Here is a 20,779-nt window from a genome sequence, read left to right on the forward strand (position 1 = left end):
TTGATCTCTGTTCCCAAGGAAAGATGACTCGACTCATCCTTTGTGTGGATGAGTTGCTCCCGGTGGAAGGCCCTCAAATTGAAAATGATGTTTCCCCTATGAACAGTCCAAGTCTAAGTCATTGGTCTTCAGCAATTCACTTGTGGGTTGATGGTATAATTTATGCAGTTTTGCTGCCTGCAAAGTAAGAGGAACTTTCACATGGTCCCCGGGGAAGATGTTTTGAGAGGTGCATCTTTTGGCTGTATTGAGCCAATTGACAGTTGGGTGATGTAGCTCACTCTACTTCCTTCCAAGTGACTTGGATTAAAATGGTGTTATTTTCCATACTGAAGTCCAATTACAATGATTGAAGATTTTTAGTAATTGGGCCCTTTGGATTTTAATTCCTCTCAGGTCATTGCCCATAAGTATATCCTTCAGTAAGATGGACTCCGGGGCATCTAGCAGAAGGTAAATCTGATTTATAGGTGGATATGGCATTACGTCTGTCACAAATATGTTATGAATGGGCATGATACATTTTCTAACATATAAATCAACCCCCCCCCCTGGGAAATTATCCCTCATCCTAATGGATTACACCATAAAAGTTCTTTGCAATGTCCATCCTAAATTTTCGCTTTTCTTAATTTCATTATATTGATGAGTAGAGAGCCCTGCATGTTCTTTGGCCAACATCTGAAGATGTTAGTAGCATTAGGATGTTTGTAAATTACTTCACAACTCTTACCAACCTAGTGCAGAGCAATGCTAGGTGGCCCGTGGGGGTAGCTTGCTAGTCAGTAGTCATTCTATTCTGGAACATAGACCTGTAAGTAGATACATGAAAAGCCTCCTGAAGTGTGAGAAACGTTCTACATGGCACTCAGTGAACATTTCAGCTGTTTAGCTGCCAAAGCTGCAGTTTTATTTCTTTGTTAGCAGAGAATGGTTTCAAGTGTTGAATTCTTTCCCCCTTTTTCTCTCTGTCTTGTCTGCCTGCTATTTGCCTGCCTGTGATAGCCTTTGTGGTCTGCATCCTCCTTTCACTAGAAGAAGGCATCCGAACAGGCATGTCCTCCAACACAAATGCTAACGCCCTTTCTGACTTGGAAACTTGATGGCAGGCTGTCTACCCCTCTGCAGGGTTAAATCTGGAATACACTCATGTTAAAAAAAAAAAAAAAAAAAAAAAAACCACTACTGATGGTAGAGTGCAGGAATATAGGAGCTGCAGCTCATGTCAGGAGGGGGACGGGGACTCGCTCTTCTTGTGCACAGAGCTGCCCTGATGTCATTCTCTCCCCCGTGAGCATGAGGATGGCACACACACACACACACACACACACACACACACACACACACACACGCAGTCGTGGTATTTACCTTTAAGCCTAAAGACTTCCATAATGTTGTCAGCCAGTGCCTGCTTTGCACCGATTCTATTAAATGCATAAATCATATTAAGCATGGTCTCCTGACTTCGTTTGTGGAGTGACTATTCCCACCTGAGTTGGAGCATTGTGTCCAGATGCCATCTGCCTCTGAAGGTAGATTAACTAAATTAATCCAAGGCTGTTTTCTGGGGTAGCTGAACATTACACGTTTCTCTGCTCACCTAGGCTACATACTACCTTTAAGATTATTTTATTTTTTAAGTCTCTACTTTAGCCTTTATTTGTTGAACATGTAATGTGTACCAGGAAAGAAACGTTACAAATAGAAACCCAGGCATATAAATCTGGGTGCAGCAGTGCGCCCTTGTAATCCTAGCACCTAGAAGGCAGAAGCAGGGTTGCAGGACGGCATAGTCTACACCGTGAGTGCCAGGCTAGCAAGGGCTACGGAGTGAGACCCTGTCTCAGACCCCTGCTCCCAAACAAAGAGTTACAATACAAATCAGATAGGATTATTCATTCTCAAAATTCTTATTATGAAGGAAAGAAGGAAGAAAAATGTCATTAAAACACTAAATACTTATTATTAAAGTACTACCCCCACAGCCTCTTGCTCTCCACAGCCAATGCTGGTTTTTAAAACAGTATCACTGAATGTTGTGTGACAAGACTTTCCCTGAGGAGACACAGCACAGATATCTACTTTCCCCAGATAGGGACCCCCACAACAGACCCAAGTACAGACACTGCCAAAGTCCAACTTGGTGAACTAATGAGTTTTATTGGGGTTGCATACAGACATATGGGTGAGGGGTTGCTTGCAGGAGTAGAAAAGACTCAAAGACAGCTGCATCACCAAGGCCCACCACAACATGGAGGTTAAGGCTAGGTTGAGGGTTAGGGTTAGGGGTTAGGGTTATCTGGAAAGCCTGGAGCGCCTACACAGCCTTGAGGCAGCTCAACAGGTTGGAGCATGTCTTTTCCAGGTGACTCCGATCTAAACCTCTTCTAGGCAGCTCACCTGGTTTCTACTACGTCCAGTCAGCTAGTCTGGTCCCAGGGTTTTCTTCATAACTTTCTCCTGTCAGAATCTTCTTTGCCGCTCAGCTTCTGTCCATCTGAGGGAACTCTGGCCTAGTGAATCCTGTCAGTTTCAGGGACTTCCTGAAGCTAATTTGAGTTGTTTATCTCCTTGCTTAAGGAACTTCCTGAAGGATGGAATGTTTTAGTCATAGTTGAAACTGTTATCCACACTGAAGAATGTTCCAGTAGGTCGGTGTCTTAGCTGGAGATCATTAGAGGGTCATAGAAGTAACTCTAGAGGGCAGGGAAGAAATCGCCGTGGGTATTTTTCTTGCCAGGAGAAAGGCCGGGTTGAATGGCATTGTAGCAACAGTAAAAGTGACATTGAACACACAAGTAGACTACATGTGGTCTACGTGTATCATGTTTAATCTACATGTTTAATCCTCATGGCAGTCGTCTGAATAGGCCCTGTGATTGAGCACTTCGCAGATAGAAACGTGAAGCTCAAAAGTTAACTTACACCTTGATCCCATGGTCAGTAAGCAAGCGAGGCAGGTGAGGAAGGCTCACACCTACAGGCAGCACTGTGTCCACTCAGGCCCAAGGCTATGCTCTCACAGTTCCATGATAACCCGTCACAGACTTCCAGGCTAGAATTAACTGGCATGGGGAATGCCTTAAGAATGCGAGGGGTGGGGGTGGGGTGGTAATTCACAGCACTGTTTCTGAACTGTCCTGCCGAGCCCTCCTCTCCTAGGTTCAAGGTAGTCTTACGTTGAACTCTTAATGCCTGCCTTCCTCTTGATCAAGGTAATATAGCTATCAAGTCTGATGATACTGAAGAATATCCTTTTATTATTGTGAAAAATCTTTGTGAATGTGGGATCAGATTAGATATCACTCCTTCTATATTTATATAGGAAAGAGACAATGAACCATGCAACTGTGATATTTTTAAAACAGAACAGGCATTTTGGAAATTGGTACTGATCCCTCAGAGAAAGTAGGTATGTGCACAGCCCTGCCAAGGCTATGGTCAGATGCCCATGAGTGTCTTCACTCCAAAGCCAGCCCTGATGGATCACTGCGGCCTCTCGCCAGTGCCTGCCAGACTCCTCAGAAAGTGGCAGCTTACACCACACGTGAGCCGTTTTACCTATGTATCAGGAGCTATTAAAACACACAAACACCAGTGCTCTTTTTATATAGTTTCTGCACAACTTATGGAGCTGGTTCTCAAACTTAAATAAGATCTCTGACCCAGTCCCCCATCCAAAGCAGTCCCCACTCCCCAGGCATGGGGCAAGAGCTTCCAGCCCAAGTGCCACCTTCGCACTCTGCCAAGTAGACTGCACAAAGCCAGTCGAGTGCAGGTAGATGCAACCCAGGTGAAGCTCTTCAAAGCCATCATAGACAGAGAAGAATGAGGCTTTGATGTTTGCTTTCAGTGCACCCAAAGTGACCCCAGAACAGAGCGGAACAGGGCACCCAGCAGCTGCCTTCTTATATCTACACTTTCTTCAGTTCTCTCTGTTCAGCTGATCAGAAAGTTCAGGACAGGGTTCCTAGAGACGCCACTGTGAGCTCTGCGTCCCATCTGTCCATCCACATCTGTCCCATACGCCACCGCACCCTACACACTCCCCAGTGCTCCCACCCCACCCTTGCAGGGCTGCGCCTCCACTACCGCGCAGCGGCGCTGTCTTTTGGCTTGTGGGAGAAACTTGAACTGACCTTGGTCGTGATCATTGCTATCTGTTTGCATAGTTGTATATGCTGAGCTGAGTTCTTGATCATTGTAACAGCATAATTTTAAAAAGGCTGTTGAGTCGTCTGGTTTGAGGTTCCAATTCGCAGCTGGTCCCCTCGCGGAAAGCATCAGCTTACATGATTAGCATATTCCCCAGGCCAGAGAGCTTCTGTCTGAATCTGCTCATCCTTTGTTTTCCTCTTTAAAGATTTTTGTTTTCCTATTTTTGTAGATAAAGTGTCTAACATACGCATTAGATATATGTTTCTCCCTTTGGAATACATCCATCAGGGTTCGGTGCTATCACATCAGAACTCCCAAGTTTGAGTGACACAATCACTGCGAACACGATGGAGCCCTTTGGACAGTTTCTGGAGATGGAAAACAATGGCAAGGCTGGGACTGCAGTAATATCTCCAACCGTCCTCCTCTCATCCATTGTCATTATTTTGATGAAAAGGTGTCTAGAAGCCACTGTGGTTTCACAAGATGCAAAAATTATTGCAGAAGCTTCCTCTATTAATGGAAATTATTAGAGGGTGGAAATGGTACTTGAGCAGCAAGAATGACATTAATTATGTGAAAAGCAGTCGGATCAGGCAGTTGGCAAGCAAGCACTATTCTTCAGCGATCTTCCATGGGTCTATGTGTAGCCAGCATTAGCAATCTAAAAGCTTTTTATTTTGGCAAAGTTTTCATAGCACTTGGACTCCCAGCATCCAGATAAAAGATAATTTGGAAGGAAATTATGTTGGTGAAATTGAAGAATTTAGTAATGAGTTCTGTGTAGATGAATCAATGCCCAATTAAATGATTATATCAAATCTAACTTTAAATGTTGACTTAAAATAATCACATTTTAAAGACTTAGAAACTGAGATGATGTCTGCATCTAATCAGGAGAACAAAGTCCGTATTCCCCAGCCTGGTGCTGGACCAGGGTTTTGAGGACAGAAGGATTTGACTGAGAGATTCAGGGCCGGAGTCACCTGTCTGCTGGGAGCTGTCATGGACTGTGGTAGGAGAGCCTTTAAATCCCTTTCTCTTCTGCAGCTTTTGCCTTTTCCTCGGGAGGTTTTTGTTTTCCTTTTCCTAACGTCCACCTCCCTTTCCAGCCTTTCTTCTCTATGTACCGGTGTTTTATGATCTAACCAGCTCCTATAGAATCTGTTTTCTTTAGCCACTAATGTTCCATCGGTTCTTGTGCCTTTAATGTGTATATGGGACACTGTGGCCGCTCTAGTCATTCACCCACCCAGCTCTTATTAAGCCTCTAAATCAGTGGTTCCCAAGTTTCCTAACGCGGAAACCCTTTAACACAGTTCGTCATGCTGTGGTGACCACCGCCCCCCCCCTACACACACCCGAAACCATCAAATTATTTTCATTGCAACTTTATTACTATAATTTTGCTACAGTTATGAATTACAATGTAAAAATTTGTGTTTTCCAGTGGTCTTAGATAACACCTGTGAAAAGGTCACGACCTACAGGCTGAGAACCACTGTTCTAAATGTTTATGGCATTAAGCTGATCAGGGTAGAGCTCCTAACACTGAAGAAATGGGCAGAAAGTACATTCTCAACATCCAGGAATCTTGTGATAGGTTCAAAGTATTGAGTGAACAAGATAGAGTTGCAAAGCAAGTTGTTGTTGGCTAGTAAAGTCCTTGAATAGCAGATCAAGAGGTTCAAAATGTTATATACTGGCTAGTTTTGTTTTTTTAGCTACAGAGTTGTGTGTGCATGTTTGCACTTTGCTTGGTTTTGTTTTTAGGTAGATTTTTTTTTTCTACATAAGAACATCCATTTTCTAAGTGCCTTCCGTGTAATTTTTCCTTCCACTTCATCCTATCCTCCTTCATTTTCCTAGTACTTGAACTCATTGGATAAAGGTCAATCACAAAATAACTTGATGGCTATGAATTTAGTGGAAAATGCCTGAGTCCAGCATTAGTGGTCAGATGGATATGACTTTATTAATTAAAATAGATACTTTCTCAAGTAGCTATTCAGAGCCATGGTACCATGCCCAGTGTATTCGGTAACTCATCCATTAGAAAAACTTCCTCCACTGGCTAAAATTATTTGGATCTTATAGAAATCTTCTGTCACTTATATCAATTAGATAATTAAGGTTCCTGGTCATTTTAATTAGTACCCCAGAGCCAAGTTGAAATCTGGATAAGAATGTTTGTAGTTCATTGTCTGTGACTCTCAAGTGGATATGAAAAAATGAGACTGCGTAAGCAAAACACGACATGGAACAGGGCTCCTGAAGGTAAAGACTTCTTCAAAATATGTTGTTATAGCTGCGGGGTGGGATGGTTCAGTGGTTAAAGGGCTTGCCACAAATCAAAGGTCCTGAGTTCAAATCCCTAGAGCCCACAAAAAGCTGGTGCACATGTCTGCAACCCCGTTAGTGCTCCACTGGCAGGATGAGAGGAAGAGATGGGATCCATGCAGGCTTGCAGGCCAGCCAGCATGGCATACAAGCACTGAAGAACAAAAAGGCGCTGACTCAAAGCAAGTTGGAAAGGAAGGATTGATTTCTGCGGTTTCCTCTGACCTCTGTATGTATACCATGACACATATACACAATCATGTGTGCATATACACAAGCACGCACATAAGTGTGCACACATACATGTACATCACGCACCCAAAGATTAAAAAAAAAAAACATGTTGGTGATCTCTTTTCTACTATTTAACAGGTTTGGTTTAAAATCCTAACTAGTTGTTATAGAACCTATTAATCTAGCCTGTTAGCTCCTCTAATGTGATGCTTGACACATACTTCATTAGCTCAATAAGTAATAGCTTAAAAAAGAAAGTGATAACTCAGGCCCTGAAAACTCAGTGGTACAAGAGGATGCGTTATCTCAGCATGCATGAGGCTTCCAATATGATGCCTTGTATTAGCAGACCAATAACGACTTACATATAACCTAAAGATTTGTCTATAAACGAGGCTATTTTATAAAACATAGCACCTTATTAGAAGTTGCTTGTATTAGACAAAAAATGTACATATATGATTTCCTGCAGCTATGGAAAATGAGTATTCCTGGGCCACTGTTGTCTGTAATTATGGCTATGACAATCATGATAAATCTGGTGATTGCAGACAGCCACAGCTTCGCATCTCCTCCTCATTACTCCTTCCAAAGGTTCACTGAGGGGATTGGATCTCTGCTGTTAGCACTTCATTTGGGAAAAGGGAAAAATTTTCAGTCTGATACTCCCTGCCCAAAATATGAGGCAGTGTTGTTAAGCGGAAGAAACACTGCTTTTGGAATCAAACACCTCTGTTCAAGGCCTGGCTCTGCCACTGTCTGAGCCCAGGGCAAGCCACTTAAGTAGGTCTTCACTGAGTTCCTCGTGTGTGAATGAGGTAGAGGTGGGAATGCTAACACGGACTGTCGCAAGGGCAAGAAACCATAACTTGTCCACTGACAGAGAAATAGTCAACATTATGAGTGAAGAGCTGAAATTTTCATGTAATTACATGTTCCTTCTTTATCAGTGAAAACATATATGAACTATGCTAGAAGGTTTGATGAATGAAAATCCTTTATCAGCTAAAGGGAGTAGTAGAAACTAGTGGTAAATAATGTGATTGCCTGATCTCACTTAATATTTGGACATATTTTAAGGGACAACTTCATTTCTTTCTGGATAAGTAAAGGGCCTGTTACAGGGTCCTGGAAAATGAAACAGAAAGAAATAAGTATCTCACATTAAAGACCCAGGAAACAATTAGAAACAAAGTTAAGTAGATGAGTGCTATACAGTAGTGTATGCCTGGACTGTGAGAACACCACCAAATTCCTACACACTGTGCCCGTGGGCACAGTGCAGTTGGCTGGCACGTTTCTTAGGAAATACTTTTCTTCATACCTTTTCCCCAATCTTTTCATCAGTCTTTTGTCTTTTGTAGTATAAACTGACATTTCAGCCAAGTGTTTCAATATCTCTATTTGGAGGCAGACAGATGGGGGAAAGGAAATGAGAAATAGTGTCTGGCTCTTTAATTAAAGACACAGCGCCAGAATATGGTCTTAACGCTTATTGGCAAGGCACTTATATGGGCAAGTATACACACACACACATACACACACACATACGCACACAGAGGCATGCATACGTGCATCAGAGAGATGAAGCCAAATTTGTAAAATTGTATCCACAAACATGGTTTCTATGGTAACTGCATCTTATGCCCAGACACAAACAGAGCTGGCAGGAGATGTCTGGTTTTATTTTCTGCAAAGACAATCATAACAGAGATAGTTCAAGTTATTAAGATGCCATGACCCAGGGAACATACAGCAGTTCATGGATAGTGCTAGCATAGGATTTCATGCTTAAATCGCAATGAGTCTATTTTTTTGTTTGTTTGTTTCATAATAAAGAGCAGATTACAGATGATGTGGCTATCTTTGTCATTCAGCCACAAAATCATAATCACCTTGCACAATTCCCATATTAATAAGGTACGCATGGGCAATGTATCTGTGGAAACTACCTGCAAATAGAGCGTTTTACCAAGGTATCCAAGCTAGAGGAGACTTCAAGTGTTTCTATTTTAACTTATGATATTTGCAAGAGAAAATATGGGCACGGAATGGTTAAAAAGCTTACTCCGGCGTTATTTTTAAAACAGATTATTTGCTGTATTTTCTAAACTCGCAGATGTTCTGTGCTAGTCTATAAGCTGAGTACCCAGTTACTTAACAAAATTACTGAAATCAAATTAGAGAAAACAAACACTTCAGAAATAATGGTTTGAACGAGTGTGTGCCCCTCTCTAGATAACATATTTGTGAGTGTGTAGCCCAGGCATAACATACCTCCCACTGCCAAGGAGAAACGACTAAGCAACCTATTTTTGTTAGTTGGTTTTTGTTTAGAGCATTGCACTTTGTTCTCCTCTGAACCTCAAAGCCAAGCTTGTAACTTTCTCCAAGTTTTCATGAGGCTGATTCCTATAAGCATCTTCTGGCCAGACCTGTAACTATGCACGAGTCAGGCAATGCAAAGAAATGCGCAACACTGCTCAGCTCTGTTGAGCATACCAACTTGAAATAAAAGGCGTATTTCCTCAAATAACATCTGAATTTTCATACTCCGCATCTTAATGGTAGGGTGTGCCTGGCAGCGGGAAACTCGGGGTTTTTGTAAATGGATCTAAGTAAGACATAGCTGTAAATGAGGGTGTTATATATAGGTGAATAAGCTATGTTGCAACTGTACACAGCCTTTCCATCACTCTGGCTTTTAAATTCTCTTGAGAAGATTGGCTTTACGAAGCATCACTTACAATACTGACAAAAGTATGTCCTGACCTACAGGGGCCGGGATGCATTTTAAACTCCAAATCATTTCCACTTCTCAGCATCTGACATTTGGAGAAAATCCTGTGTGGTTTATTCCTTTGTTTTTAATAAATTACTTAAGAAAATATTAGCGAGGGCATTCTGTTTCCTCTCCAACACTAATCTGCAAATGGGGAAGCTGGGCAGATAGATCCAATGGCCTCTTTAGGATATTGCTCTGTGAAATTGCTGATTCTAGCAATGCTGGGCCAGAAATACATATGAACTGAAGGAACCCAGAATGTAAGCAGTAAGCACCTCATTTGTGCAGAGAAGAGACTAATAGCTTTTTTTTTTTTTTTTTTTTAACCAAGGCTCTTAATGTTTCAGCCAGCAGCAGGCATTGAGTGCACACAACTGAGAGAAGTCTCATGAACTAAAAGCCTCTTGATTCAGCCTTCCTCCCAGGCCCTGCCATAGGCTTGTCCTGGGCAGCCCTAATCCTGCTAGAGAGAGCTACCACCTGCGAATGCACACACCAACACATATGCACTCTTCGTGTTTTGAGTAAACTCTGAGAAGTTTCACTTCCTGGGCTGGATCAGTCAAAGAAAGATAAATGTGTCCTCGCCCAGGCATAAGTTCTAACGTTATACTGTTGTGTGAAAGGCTGGATTTCTGTTATGGCTTAAATCAAGATTGTTTTTATCAGGCTTATATTTAGGTCATTATATTTAAAAAAAAAAAAAAACACCACTGCATGATCACAAGTATGATAAAGTGCTTAAAAAATTAATTGGATCAAAGCCACTGACCTTATTTTGTGAGTGCGAGGAGGGAAATCTCCTTATAAGGAGTTCTTCGAGCAGGGATATTTCTGAGTCTTTTAAAGCAAAGAGCAAACTGAGAAATGAGTTTATAAATGCCTGTGCCTGTTTTCTGTCCCCTCACTCCTTCCTCAAGTGGCCTCACTTCCTGAGGACTTAAGAACGTCTTAAACTTGGCGTCTCTTTGGCAGGCCCCTCTGTGTTATTTCCTACCCTCCACATACAGCTATTTCCAAGAATATTTGCGCCCAGCACACTAATCTCTGGTACTACTGTTTCCAATCGTGATATTAAAAACTGATCAAATTACAGGAGTAGACAAATTATGATTCATCTATTATAATTCAATATTATATAGCCATTAAAAAATCACATTTCTGAGATGTATTCAGTAGCACAGGAAAAAAAAAGGCCAATAATAAAGTCAGGGAAAAAATCTACATAGTATTAAGTTTACATATATATTTAGAAATGTAAATGTTTGGGTGATTTTCTATAATAATAAATTAGAGAGGAAAAATTAAATCTACTTTTTAAATAATGAAATACAACTTTATTCCCATCACTTCCATTAACCAACTATGTGTCTTAGGGTGTACTTTTCCCAGAATTCAACGTGTTACTCTACTTAGGAAATGGTAGCAAATGCTTTTGTACTTGAAAATGTTAGTCCTATTGTGTGAAGATGACAGGCTAAGACAGTGCAACCAAAATGGTAGTTTATTGGGAGACTACAGGCATTTTCAACAGAGTCTGGATCCTGTTCCCCATAAATCCTCCCAAGTTCTCCATAAAGCCAATCACCATCTCATTGCCAAGTCTACCATATATTTTCTCAGACCCTCTACTGGTCACCACCTAAACGTAAGAATAACGTCCACTCTAGTTAAGCAGGAATAACCTTTGCGTCATAGTAAGAGACTGGCAGTGCCATGAGGAATGCTGAAGAATGAGTCCCATTGTGCCTTCAGAAGTGACTTCCTGAGCCCCGCTTCAGTACAAAGCTCCCAAAGAGCACTGCTTCTATGAAAAGCTTTAGGTTCTAGAGAGTCATCTGTGTCAGGAGCCACTATGACTAGGAAGCTGCTACCACCTGGTCCCCTCTATTTCCATCTCCAACAGCCAGGTATTAACAAGTACAACCTATCCAGAAACTAACTGTGCTATGTGTCTGCTAATGGTGGGTGAGGCAAACCAAGCCTACCTACCTGCAGGCATTCTTGCCAGAATAAACAGGTGTAGCCACTGATCTTACTGCATTCTTCAGATGTCATGCCCTACGTGAAATCCCTGGCTGCAAGGAAATTCTAAGGAAGGGGTGTGTGTGTGTGTGTGTGTGTGTGTGTGTGTGTGTGTGTGTGTGTGTGTGTGTGTGTGTGTGTGTGTGTGTGTGTGTGTGTGTGTTATTTTGCTTTTTATCACTCTGGGCTCTTAGTTAAGGGTGACACTCTGTTAGAAGAGGACACTGCTGGGAACATAGCACCAGGTCATATGTATCGCATTGCATGTCTTTCTAAAGCTACTGATGATGTTGGTATTTTGGCATTATTTTGGACTTTGATCTTTTCTGACACAGGGTCTCATAGTGCCGCTCAACTACTCTGAAACTCATTGTATAGTCCAGTCTGGCCTCAAACTCAGGGCAATCCTTCTGCCTCTGCCTCCAGAATGTTTCCTGACTGTTCTTGACACTGTTGGTTTTTCCTTTCTTCTGGAATTCTTATCTCTCGATGGGTGTGGCAGAGATGCATATCAGTGCTGATGTGTGGACAGTGGTATGGGAGTATCTATGCACATGTGTGAGTACATGGGCACCTGTCTGTGTGTGTGCAAGTGTAGAGGCCAAAGATCAGCAATCAGATGGTTTCCTCAATAGCTCTCCAGCTTATTTCTAAGGCAGGGTCTCTTAATGAGCCTGGTGCTCACCAATGGTGTGGACTGGCTGTCCAGTAAGACCTTGGGAATCCTCCTGTCTGTTTTCCTCATGCCTGGATTATAGGCACACACGGCTTGCTGGACTATTTATATGAGTGTTGAACATCAGATTCTGGCCCTCATAGTTGCAATGCAAGTATTTTACCAAATGAGCCGTTTCTGCAGCCCTTCGTCTCTTGGTTTCTATGACATCACTCTCTACTGGGTCCCTTCAGGAACAGCTACTTCTGGTTCAGCTTCATTTGCCTGCCCCTAATGAGTGCTTCCAAGAATATTATTGACAGTCTTCTCTTTTCTCACTGCACATCCTTTCTTCTCTGTTCTCATGTTATGGACATTCTAAGACTCCAGGTACCTGAGGTGCCTGAGATACTAGAGACTACTGACTTCTACAGCTTTAGTCCACACATCTCCTTTTTATGTTCAATTGTCTGTTAGGCATTTCCCTCAGTTGTCTCAAATGTGTCAGTGTGTCTAAACGTTCCCTTCCCCTCAAACCTTAACTTTTCTTGTTCTTTTATTATATTGGATAAGAGTTACCATACCAGCATTTTGCCAAATTTACAAACACTTGGATATTATTCTAGAAAAATTCTTCCCTGTAATCAACAATCAGTCCTCCCCATCCACCTTTTTGACATACTTACGTAACTTGTCTCATCCTTTGGGAAATCCCCTAGTTTAGACCCTTATCATCTCTGGTTCAGGTGGCCACTGGGAACCTTCCCTCTATAACATGAGGGATCATGGGAACTAGGGACCTTCTTAGAGACAGCATGGGAGAATATCTAGATGACCTAAGATTTAGTGGTGACATTTTAGAATTAACACTAGAAGCACAACCCAAAGAAAGATATAACCAGTAAGCTGGACTCTGTTAAAATTAAAAATATTCTGCTCCGAGAAGGCCACTATTGAGCCAAGGGACAGACAAGCCACAGACAGTAGAAAATTCCTGCAAAAGACACATCTGATAAATGGCTGTTATGGGAAATCTACAAGCAAATTAGTAAAACTCGGCAATACAGAATGAACAATTTAAAGTGGTCCAAAGATGTTAACAGCCATCTCACCCAAGACACACAGGTGGTGAGCAAGTACATGACATCATAAGCCCTTGGGAATATGCAAATTAAAATGAGATACTGCCCCTTACCTGTTAGAATGGTCAAAGCCCAGAACACAGCACTGCCGAAAGCTGCAGTGAAAATGGAGAACAGTTCTCATTCAGTGATGAAGGGAGTGCATGATAGCACAGCCACGTTAGTAGGCAGTTTGGCAGTTTCTTGTAAAACTAAACATAGCCTTAACCATATGATCCAGCAATTGTCCTCCTCAGTATTTACGGAAAGGTGTTAAAACTTTCGTCCATACAAAACCCACACACAAATGTTTACAGAAGCTTCGTTCATAATTGGCAACACTTGGAAGCAACCAAGAAGCCTTTCCGTAGACGAAGGGATGAACAGTGGTACCCCGAGAGAGAAGGAGATTATTCAGTGCTAAAACAAAATGAGCAATCAAGCTGCAACAACAACAAAGGGGGTGTGGTGTGGTGCTTGAAAAAAAAAAATTTCATTACATATTACCAATTGAAATAAGCCAATCTGAAAAGTCTGTATCATGTCTAATTCCAACTATATGACATTCTGGACATTAAAACCATGAAGGCAAAAAAGATCACTGGTTGCCCTGGGAACAGTGATCTTTGAGTTTGCATATTCCCCGCGACATATGATGTCATATGCTTGTTGTCAGGAAAGACAGATGAACAGGCAGACACAGAGGGTTTGAGACCGTGATGGTGGACACATGCTATGTGTTTATCCAAACCCACACAGCGCTTTACAGAGAACCCTCACAAAAGCCATGGAGTTAGGGGTGGTCATGGCTGTACCACTGTGGTTGGGGATGTTGGTAATGAGAGAAGTTAATGATATTATGAACAAGGCTGTAGGGAAAAATCTCTGTCCCATCATCCTACTTGATGTAAACCCGAATTTGTTCTATAAAGACTCGCTTAAAAGTATTACAGGGGAAAGCGCCTGGGAAGATGGCTCAGGGGTAAGTAGCAGGACAGCAGTGTGGATCCTTAGCATCCAGGAGAATGTCAAGCAGGGATGGCAGCCCACACCTAGTCTCAGTACTCTGTAAGCAGGCACAAGGGATCCCCAAAGCAAGCTGCCTAGCTATAGTAACTGAACTGCTTCGCTTGGGGTTCAGGCTAGAGACTTGCCTCAGTTATAAGATAGAGAGTAGTTAATGAAGGTACCCACTGTCAATCTCCGTTCTCAACATATACATGTCTGCACATGCATCCGTTCACACATGTGCACATACATGCACAAGCATACACCACACACACACACACACACACACACACACACACACACCATTTCAGGAGCTAGGGAGATGGTTCAGTAAGTAAAGTACTTGCAGGAGGGCCCATATTCAGCTTTCAGAACCCATGTAAAAGAAGCCATGGCTGACACACACTTGCCCCAGAGACAACGAGGCAGAGACATAAGACTCTCTGAAGATCACTTGCTCTTCAGCTTATAATCTACTTGGCAAGATCCAGACCTGTAAGACAGCCTACTCTTTCTTTAAAATGGGAGTGGGGGCAGGGTGTCACACACTCCACAAACCATTTCAGTGCAACACTGAGAGCTATGGTAGCAGACCTAGGAGTTCATTCCCAGTAAAAAGCACACTTTTTTTTTTTTTAATGTTCTGTTTCTGCTTTACCCAAATCTTGACATCCCTAAAAACACAGCGCTGCTATTGCTGCATGCTCATTTTTTTTCCTGTTCAGGATGCTTCCAATTGTTCCTCCTTCATTCTTGTCCCCCCAGAAAACCTCCTCATTCATATTCAATTGTAGATGAAGCATCAACACTCATCTGAAGCTGTCTTCAACTCTCCCAGGTGCTGCCTCCCTCCTCAGACTTCCATTCTCACATGACGTCATCGAGACATAATTGTTTGCAGGTCTGCCTCCTCGAGAGCAAGGGCTGCGTCTCTTCATCCCATTTCTCCATACACTGCCTCATGTATATTAGGATACAGGAGGTGGTGGGTGAGTGCTAACTGTGTGGTTGCCTTGTACAGAGCTGCAGTGTCAGTAGAGAGGCGCAAAGAGACATGCCCAATTGGTGAGGAACAGAATAAGCTCTGATGTGCAAGCATCCTGCCTGTCTTTGGAAATCAGGTCCAAGGTCTGCCTCTTTCAAGAGGCTTTTGCTTAACACCTTCAGTTCCCATCTGTGCTACAAATGGTAGCATCCTGGATGGTACTCCATCAGACGTTTCCACTACATTCCTAATGCTTGTTTCCCAACAAGACAGAAAGTTCCATGAGGATAAGGGTTGTGTTATGTCTCCTTGAGTGTAACATGCTTGTTAGATAGCTCCCCAAACAGCAACAGGCAAGGGATAGCATTCCCTGCATCACTGCAGTATGATCTGCTATCCTCATGACCCTATCTCAACTCTGATGGCCATGCTAGAAGTATTGAATTGTAGCTTTAAGGCCACAAGTAAACAATGATTTGTGAATGTCTTGAGCCATCCTAGGATTCATAAGCATGGTGTTTTCACAACATCCATCAATATTCTTCAACCCAGTACTGGTACTAGCACAAATTCTTCCTAAGAAACCACTGAAAAGTAAACAAACCAGTTGTTGGTATGGTGGTATAGACCTGTAATCCAAGTACTCAGGAGGTTCGTGAGTTCAAGGCCAGCCTGAGCTACATAGTGGGACTCTACCTCAAAGCACAAAACAAAACCCATAGACAGAAGTAGCTAGGGGCCACAATTCTACCTTTCACTTATTTTTCCTTGCTGTTTACATATGCGTTCCCTGTCTCACCATCCTTGCCCCTGGTCTGTTAGGAAACTCAGGAGCACTGAGCATTCAGTCTCTCATTCTCAAAACTTTAGTGGGTTAAGAAAGAGGAGGATGAAGGAAGAGAGGGAGGGACACAGGAAGGGAGGAAGGAAGGAAGGAAGGAAGGAAGGAAGGAAGGAAGGAAGGAAGGAAGGAAGGAAGAAAAAGAAAAAATAAAAAGACAAAGAGGAAGGAGAAAGAATTAAGTTGGGAGGGGGTCATGTTGCCAGGGACAGAGGGAGTTGGAGGAAGAAATGGGGGATGGTTATGATTGTAACCTTATGAAAATCTTAAAGAAAAAAAATTTTACTACTTCTGTTCCATGTATTGCTAAACTAAAGGTTTTCAGTACTGGCGCTAAAAGGCCTCATACAATAACTTGATAGCACAAATAGTTTTATTCTGCCTGCCTGTGCAGATTTGCTTTGAATACCCCACAATACTCTACCAGAGGCACATGTGGGCACACAAACACCCTACCCATGATGGGATGGCAGAGATGCACAGAAAACTAAGACTCCTGGTAAGAAGGAAGTGATCTCAGTTGTTGAATACTACTTAGAAAAGTTTCTACTGCTGACTTTGAAACCATTGTTTCCTGGCTACTAGAAAACTCTCCTCCCCTCAATTATCAGAGTAGAAGTTTTTTTGTTTACCCTTCCCAGGTCCACTGTATGAAGGCCACCCTAGCATAAAAGCAAGCATAGGAATAGCCCACAATAGTGTATGTGCTCACATGAGCAAGACAGCAGCCACTGGGCAAGCGCTTTTCCCATGCCTCCTGCTGTCTGCTATGAAGGATACACAAGGACGGCGTTGAAGACCTTGGTGTTCAGCAATCCAAAGCACTGTAGGCACCTACTGGATCCAGTCCCTTCAGGATCTGAAGGTCCCAGAGAAGTGATGAGATAAACATAGGAAAGGACCAATCCTACAAAGACCAATGATACATGGAAAACAATTCCTAGCATCCAAGTGGTTGTTCATAAGGGACAGAACCAGATGAAGTTCAGGGTGTTGGGGAGGGCTTTATCAGTGATATGCAGTACACATTTAGTTAAAATCAATTCCTGTTATTGAAGAGAGGCTTGTATTGCTTTCAAAAATCACAGCCAATGGGGCATCAAGATGGCTTATGACATAGGCTCTTGCTGACAAGACTGACAACCCGAGTTCAATACCCAGAGTGCAGGGGTAGGAGAAGAGAGTGAGTTCCTGCAATTTGTCCCCTGACCTGTTTTCATGCACTAGGGTGCACACACACACACACACACACGTGCGCGATAAATGATTTTTTTCAACAGATCCAAGAGAAGTCTCTGATAATACAATGATTGAATGTGATATGGCATCTGAGATATGATTCCGGGGAGAGAAAGAGCATTCAATAAAAATAGGAATAACCTGTGAACTTTAGTTAACAGGAATGTAGCAATCCTGATTCATTCATTGTAAGAAATGTTCCATCCTAAAGTTAGAAGACATTAGCCAGCCACCCAGGCATAGGGTATTTAGAAACTCACTGTACCACTGGCTCAGTTTTTCTATAATCCTAAATCTGTCCTAAAAAGTACCATCAATTTTGCGAAGAAAACAGCACACCATGTAGACTATTCCTGGCAACGGAAAGAGGAAAGAATTGACTTGACAGTGACCCTTTTTGAAAGAAGGGACTGTTGTCAAATGCCATGTTCGTGGCTTGATCATCAGTGCCTGTCGCAATGCTGAGTGCTCGCTCGCTTTCCCCAGGTTGAATTTTTGGCAGGCAGCTGCAGCATTTGTGCACTGATTGTCATTTGGAGATGCATTGTCAGTAAGCAGGGTGTATAATGGATCTTCAGCTCTAATTACTTTTCTCTCCACAGGTGTCTGGAAAGAGTACAGACGGGAGCGTACACAACCTCCGCTCTGAAGGGATGGAGCGTCAGTATGCATCCTTACCCAGGTAGGGTACAGAGGGGTCTCCCATCCCCAGCTCACCCACAAATGAAGCCTTTGCAGATGTCTGTGTGAACTAGAAATTTAGCTTTGAGATGGGGACTGTGTTACAGTTTTGCCTTACTGCCGTCTGCTATGGCCCCGCTGCCATCTTTCCATCCTCACAGCTGTGCTCATAATTGAAACACTTGTGGATTGTTTTTTAAGGGGAGAAAATAGTATATCATTGCAATTGAACATGTCAGAAAGAATATTGGATACTGAATGGAAATCCTAAGCCATTGCTATAAAAATGGTATTGAACATCCTGCACCAAGCTTAGAGACAATAGCATAGTAAATCCTGTGTTCTAGAAGTTTCCCGAGAGAAAGGGCAGGCCAGCCTTAACCTTGGAGCTTCAGGTGAGTGTTGAGAAGAGGGAAAGAAACTCGAGCCTGGAAGGTTTTTTTTTTAGGATCTGACTGTGTCCTTGAGGCTGCAGGCAGATATTGTTAAGAGGCACGGACAAGTGGGGGGCAACAGAAAGAACTTCGTGGGAAAAGTTGGCTTGGCCAAGCTGACCTAACTTGAACCCCTTATGCTGTAAGAAGACACCCCTGAAAATGAGATACAGTTCGTAAAGGTCAGGGCTGTTATCTGAGAGGTGTGGAGTCCCAGTCTTGTTAGTCTGCAATCAGGAGCGCGTGACAAAAAGGAGACCTTTCCAAGATGACTTACAAGCCAGCTTTCCTGGGAGTCGGCTAAGTCCAGAGTGTGAGAATTAGTGAGTTCAAAAAGAAACAAAGAAAGACAAATGCCAGCCACCAGCCTGAAGTAACTTGAGTATCATCTCAGAAGGGACAAACGAGGCTTCCCTTGTCATCAGCGCCGAGTTGCTGAGCCTCAGACTCGGAGATGCAATTGCTGTTGAGTGGCATGTGGGCTGTACTTCTGTGGGTGAAGTGACAAAAATAGTATCCCGAATTTTATATCAACCACAGCCTAGGTGACCATCTCCTCTTAGAAAATGTATGTTGGGGCTGGACAGATTCGACACTTAAAGTGCTCGCATCAAGCATCAAGCATGAGGACACAGATCCCCCGGTACCAAGTAAATGGCAGGTGGCTATGCTGTATTTCTGCACTCCTAAGGCACAGGACCCTTGGAGCAAGCTGGCTAGACTAGCTGTACCTGCAAGCTCTAGGTCAACGCACCCCTAAGGCAGAGGACCCTGGAGTAAGCTGTCTAGCTGGACTGGCTATACCTGCAAGCTCTGGGTTCAACTGAGATACCTCATATTAAAAAGTAAGATGGAGTTCAAGGAAGATGGACTACTGATGTCAGCTGTAGGCTTCTACACACATGCACAGATATGCATGTACCCATACAAATGTGCACACACACAGGCACGTGCGTGAGAGCCATACATACACATTTTTTTAAAATATGTTGATTTTCAAAAATCAAGGCATATTTAGCAGGGCACCAATTTTTTAACATTTCCCCTGGTGTGATACAGGAAGTACAGGCTTTAAACAGGCTTTATTCCCAGCACTCAGGGAGGCAGAGACGGGTGGATGAATCACTGTGGGTTCAAGGCCATCCTGGTCTATGCAGTGAGTCCAGAACAGCCAGGGCTACACAGACAAACCCTGTCTTGGGGCAGGGGGAGCTTTGATACAGCTGTATTTCTTTTATATGTCTCCCTGTTTTCTTTATATGTTATCATATAAGAGTTTCTTCTTCTCCTCCTCTTCCTCCTCCTCCTCCTCCTCCTCCTCCTTTTTATTCCGTGTCTATGATTAGTTTCCTGACTTAGCATTTTGTTTTCATTTTTTTAAAGAAATGGAGTCATTTCCAAAATGCATTTGAAATATAAGGTTTCCGGCTTTCACTGTTGAAGTATATGGAAACCGTGGTTACAGTGAAGAAAGATTCTTAGGGGAAATGGGGCGAGGGGAGCCAGGGAAAAATCATTTTAATGTCTTCCTGGCCAGCTTGCATCCTGAATTTAAGAACTAATTTTTTTTTTTTTTTTTGTGCAAATCAAAAACACAGAAATAACATTTAAAGTTCTATAAATCTCGGCCATTTCCCTGTTCTAGCGGTCATCTACTGTGTAGAGAGGGCCCTGAGGATATAGAACAGTAGACATCACCCCAGTCTGTCCTTGGGATCCTGTTCAGTAAAGTGGGCGAGCAGTAGGCCTTTCCTGCTAATAATGGAATGGTCACAGTAGTAACTACTAAGACAAAAGGCCTCTAGGTTTCCAATTCCTGTTTATTTTCCCTGATTAGCCCCGAAATGCCCAATCATGGCTGACTCCAAACAAGTCTGTTTAGGAATAAACCCTGCTGAAGGAGTTCCGTGACAAAGTCAGTGTGTGGATGCTGTCTGTGGCTCAGGAGCTATCAACACAGTGTATTACTTGGCAAAACTCTGGCAGCTCTGGGATGTCCGTGTGGCTGAAATGGAAGCGTCTAAGACTGAAAATGATGCTGGCACCAAGTCCCTTCCCGCACACAATGCTAGGAATGACTGGCTGCGCTTGCTGTCAGACCTCTGTGGCTGCCTTGACGATGGGAGGAGCCTTGACAGAGCTAAGAGACCACCTGGCCACCAGAATGTTAGTGAGGAGCGCACACCTTGGTTTCCGTCTTCTGGGAATCCAAAAAGAAAACGCACAGTTCCCTCTAGGGCTGTGTGTACCATCTTTGGGGCCCATGTTTGCCT

At 42.9% G+C, this 20,779-nt stretch overlaps 1 protein-coding gene across 1 annotated transcript in view; it reads left to right on the forward strand.

Annotated features, from left to right (window-relative positions):
• The window catches only part of Pard3b (par-3 family cell polarity regulator beta), a 979,071-nt gene that overhangs the window by 908,731 nt on the left and 49,561 nt on the right, over positions 1-20,779 (forward strand). Inside the window, exon 22 of the mRNA XM_051153919.1 lies at positions 17,994-18,073. Coding sequence (XP_051009876.1) covers positions 17,994-18,073 — 80 coding nt within the window. The remainder of the gene's footprint in view (positions 1-17,993; positions 18,074-20,779) is intronic.

This window comes from Acomys russatus, chromosome 12, assembly GCF_903995435.1.
Source record: "Acomys russatus chromosome 12, mAcoRus1.1, whole genome shotgun sequence".
In the NCBI taxonomy this organism is placed as follows: domain Eukaryota; kingdom Metazoa; phylum Chordata; class Mammalia; order Rodentia; family Muridae; genus Acomys; species Acomys russatus.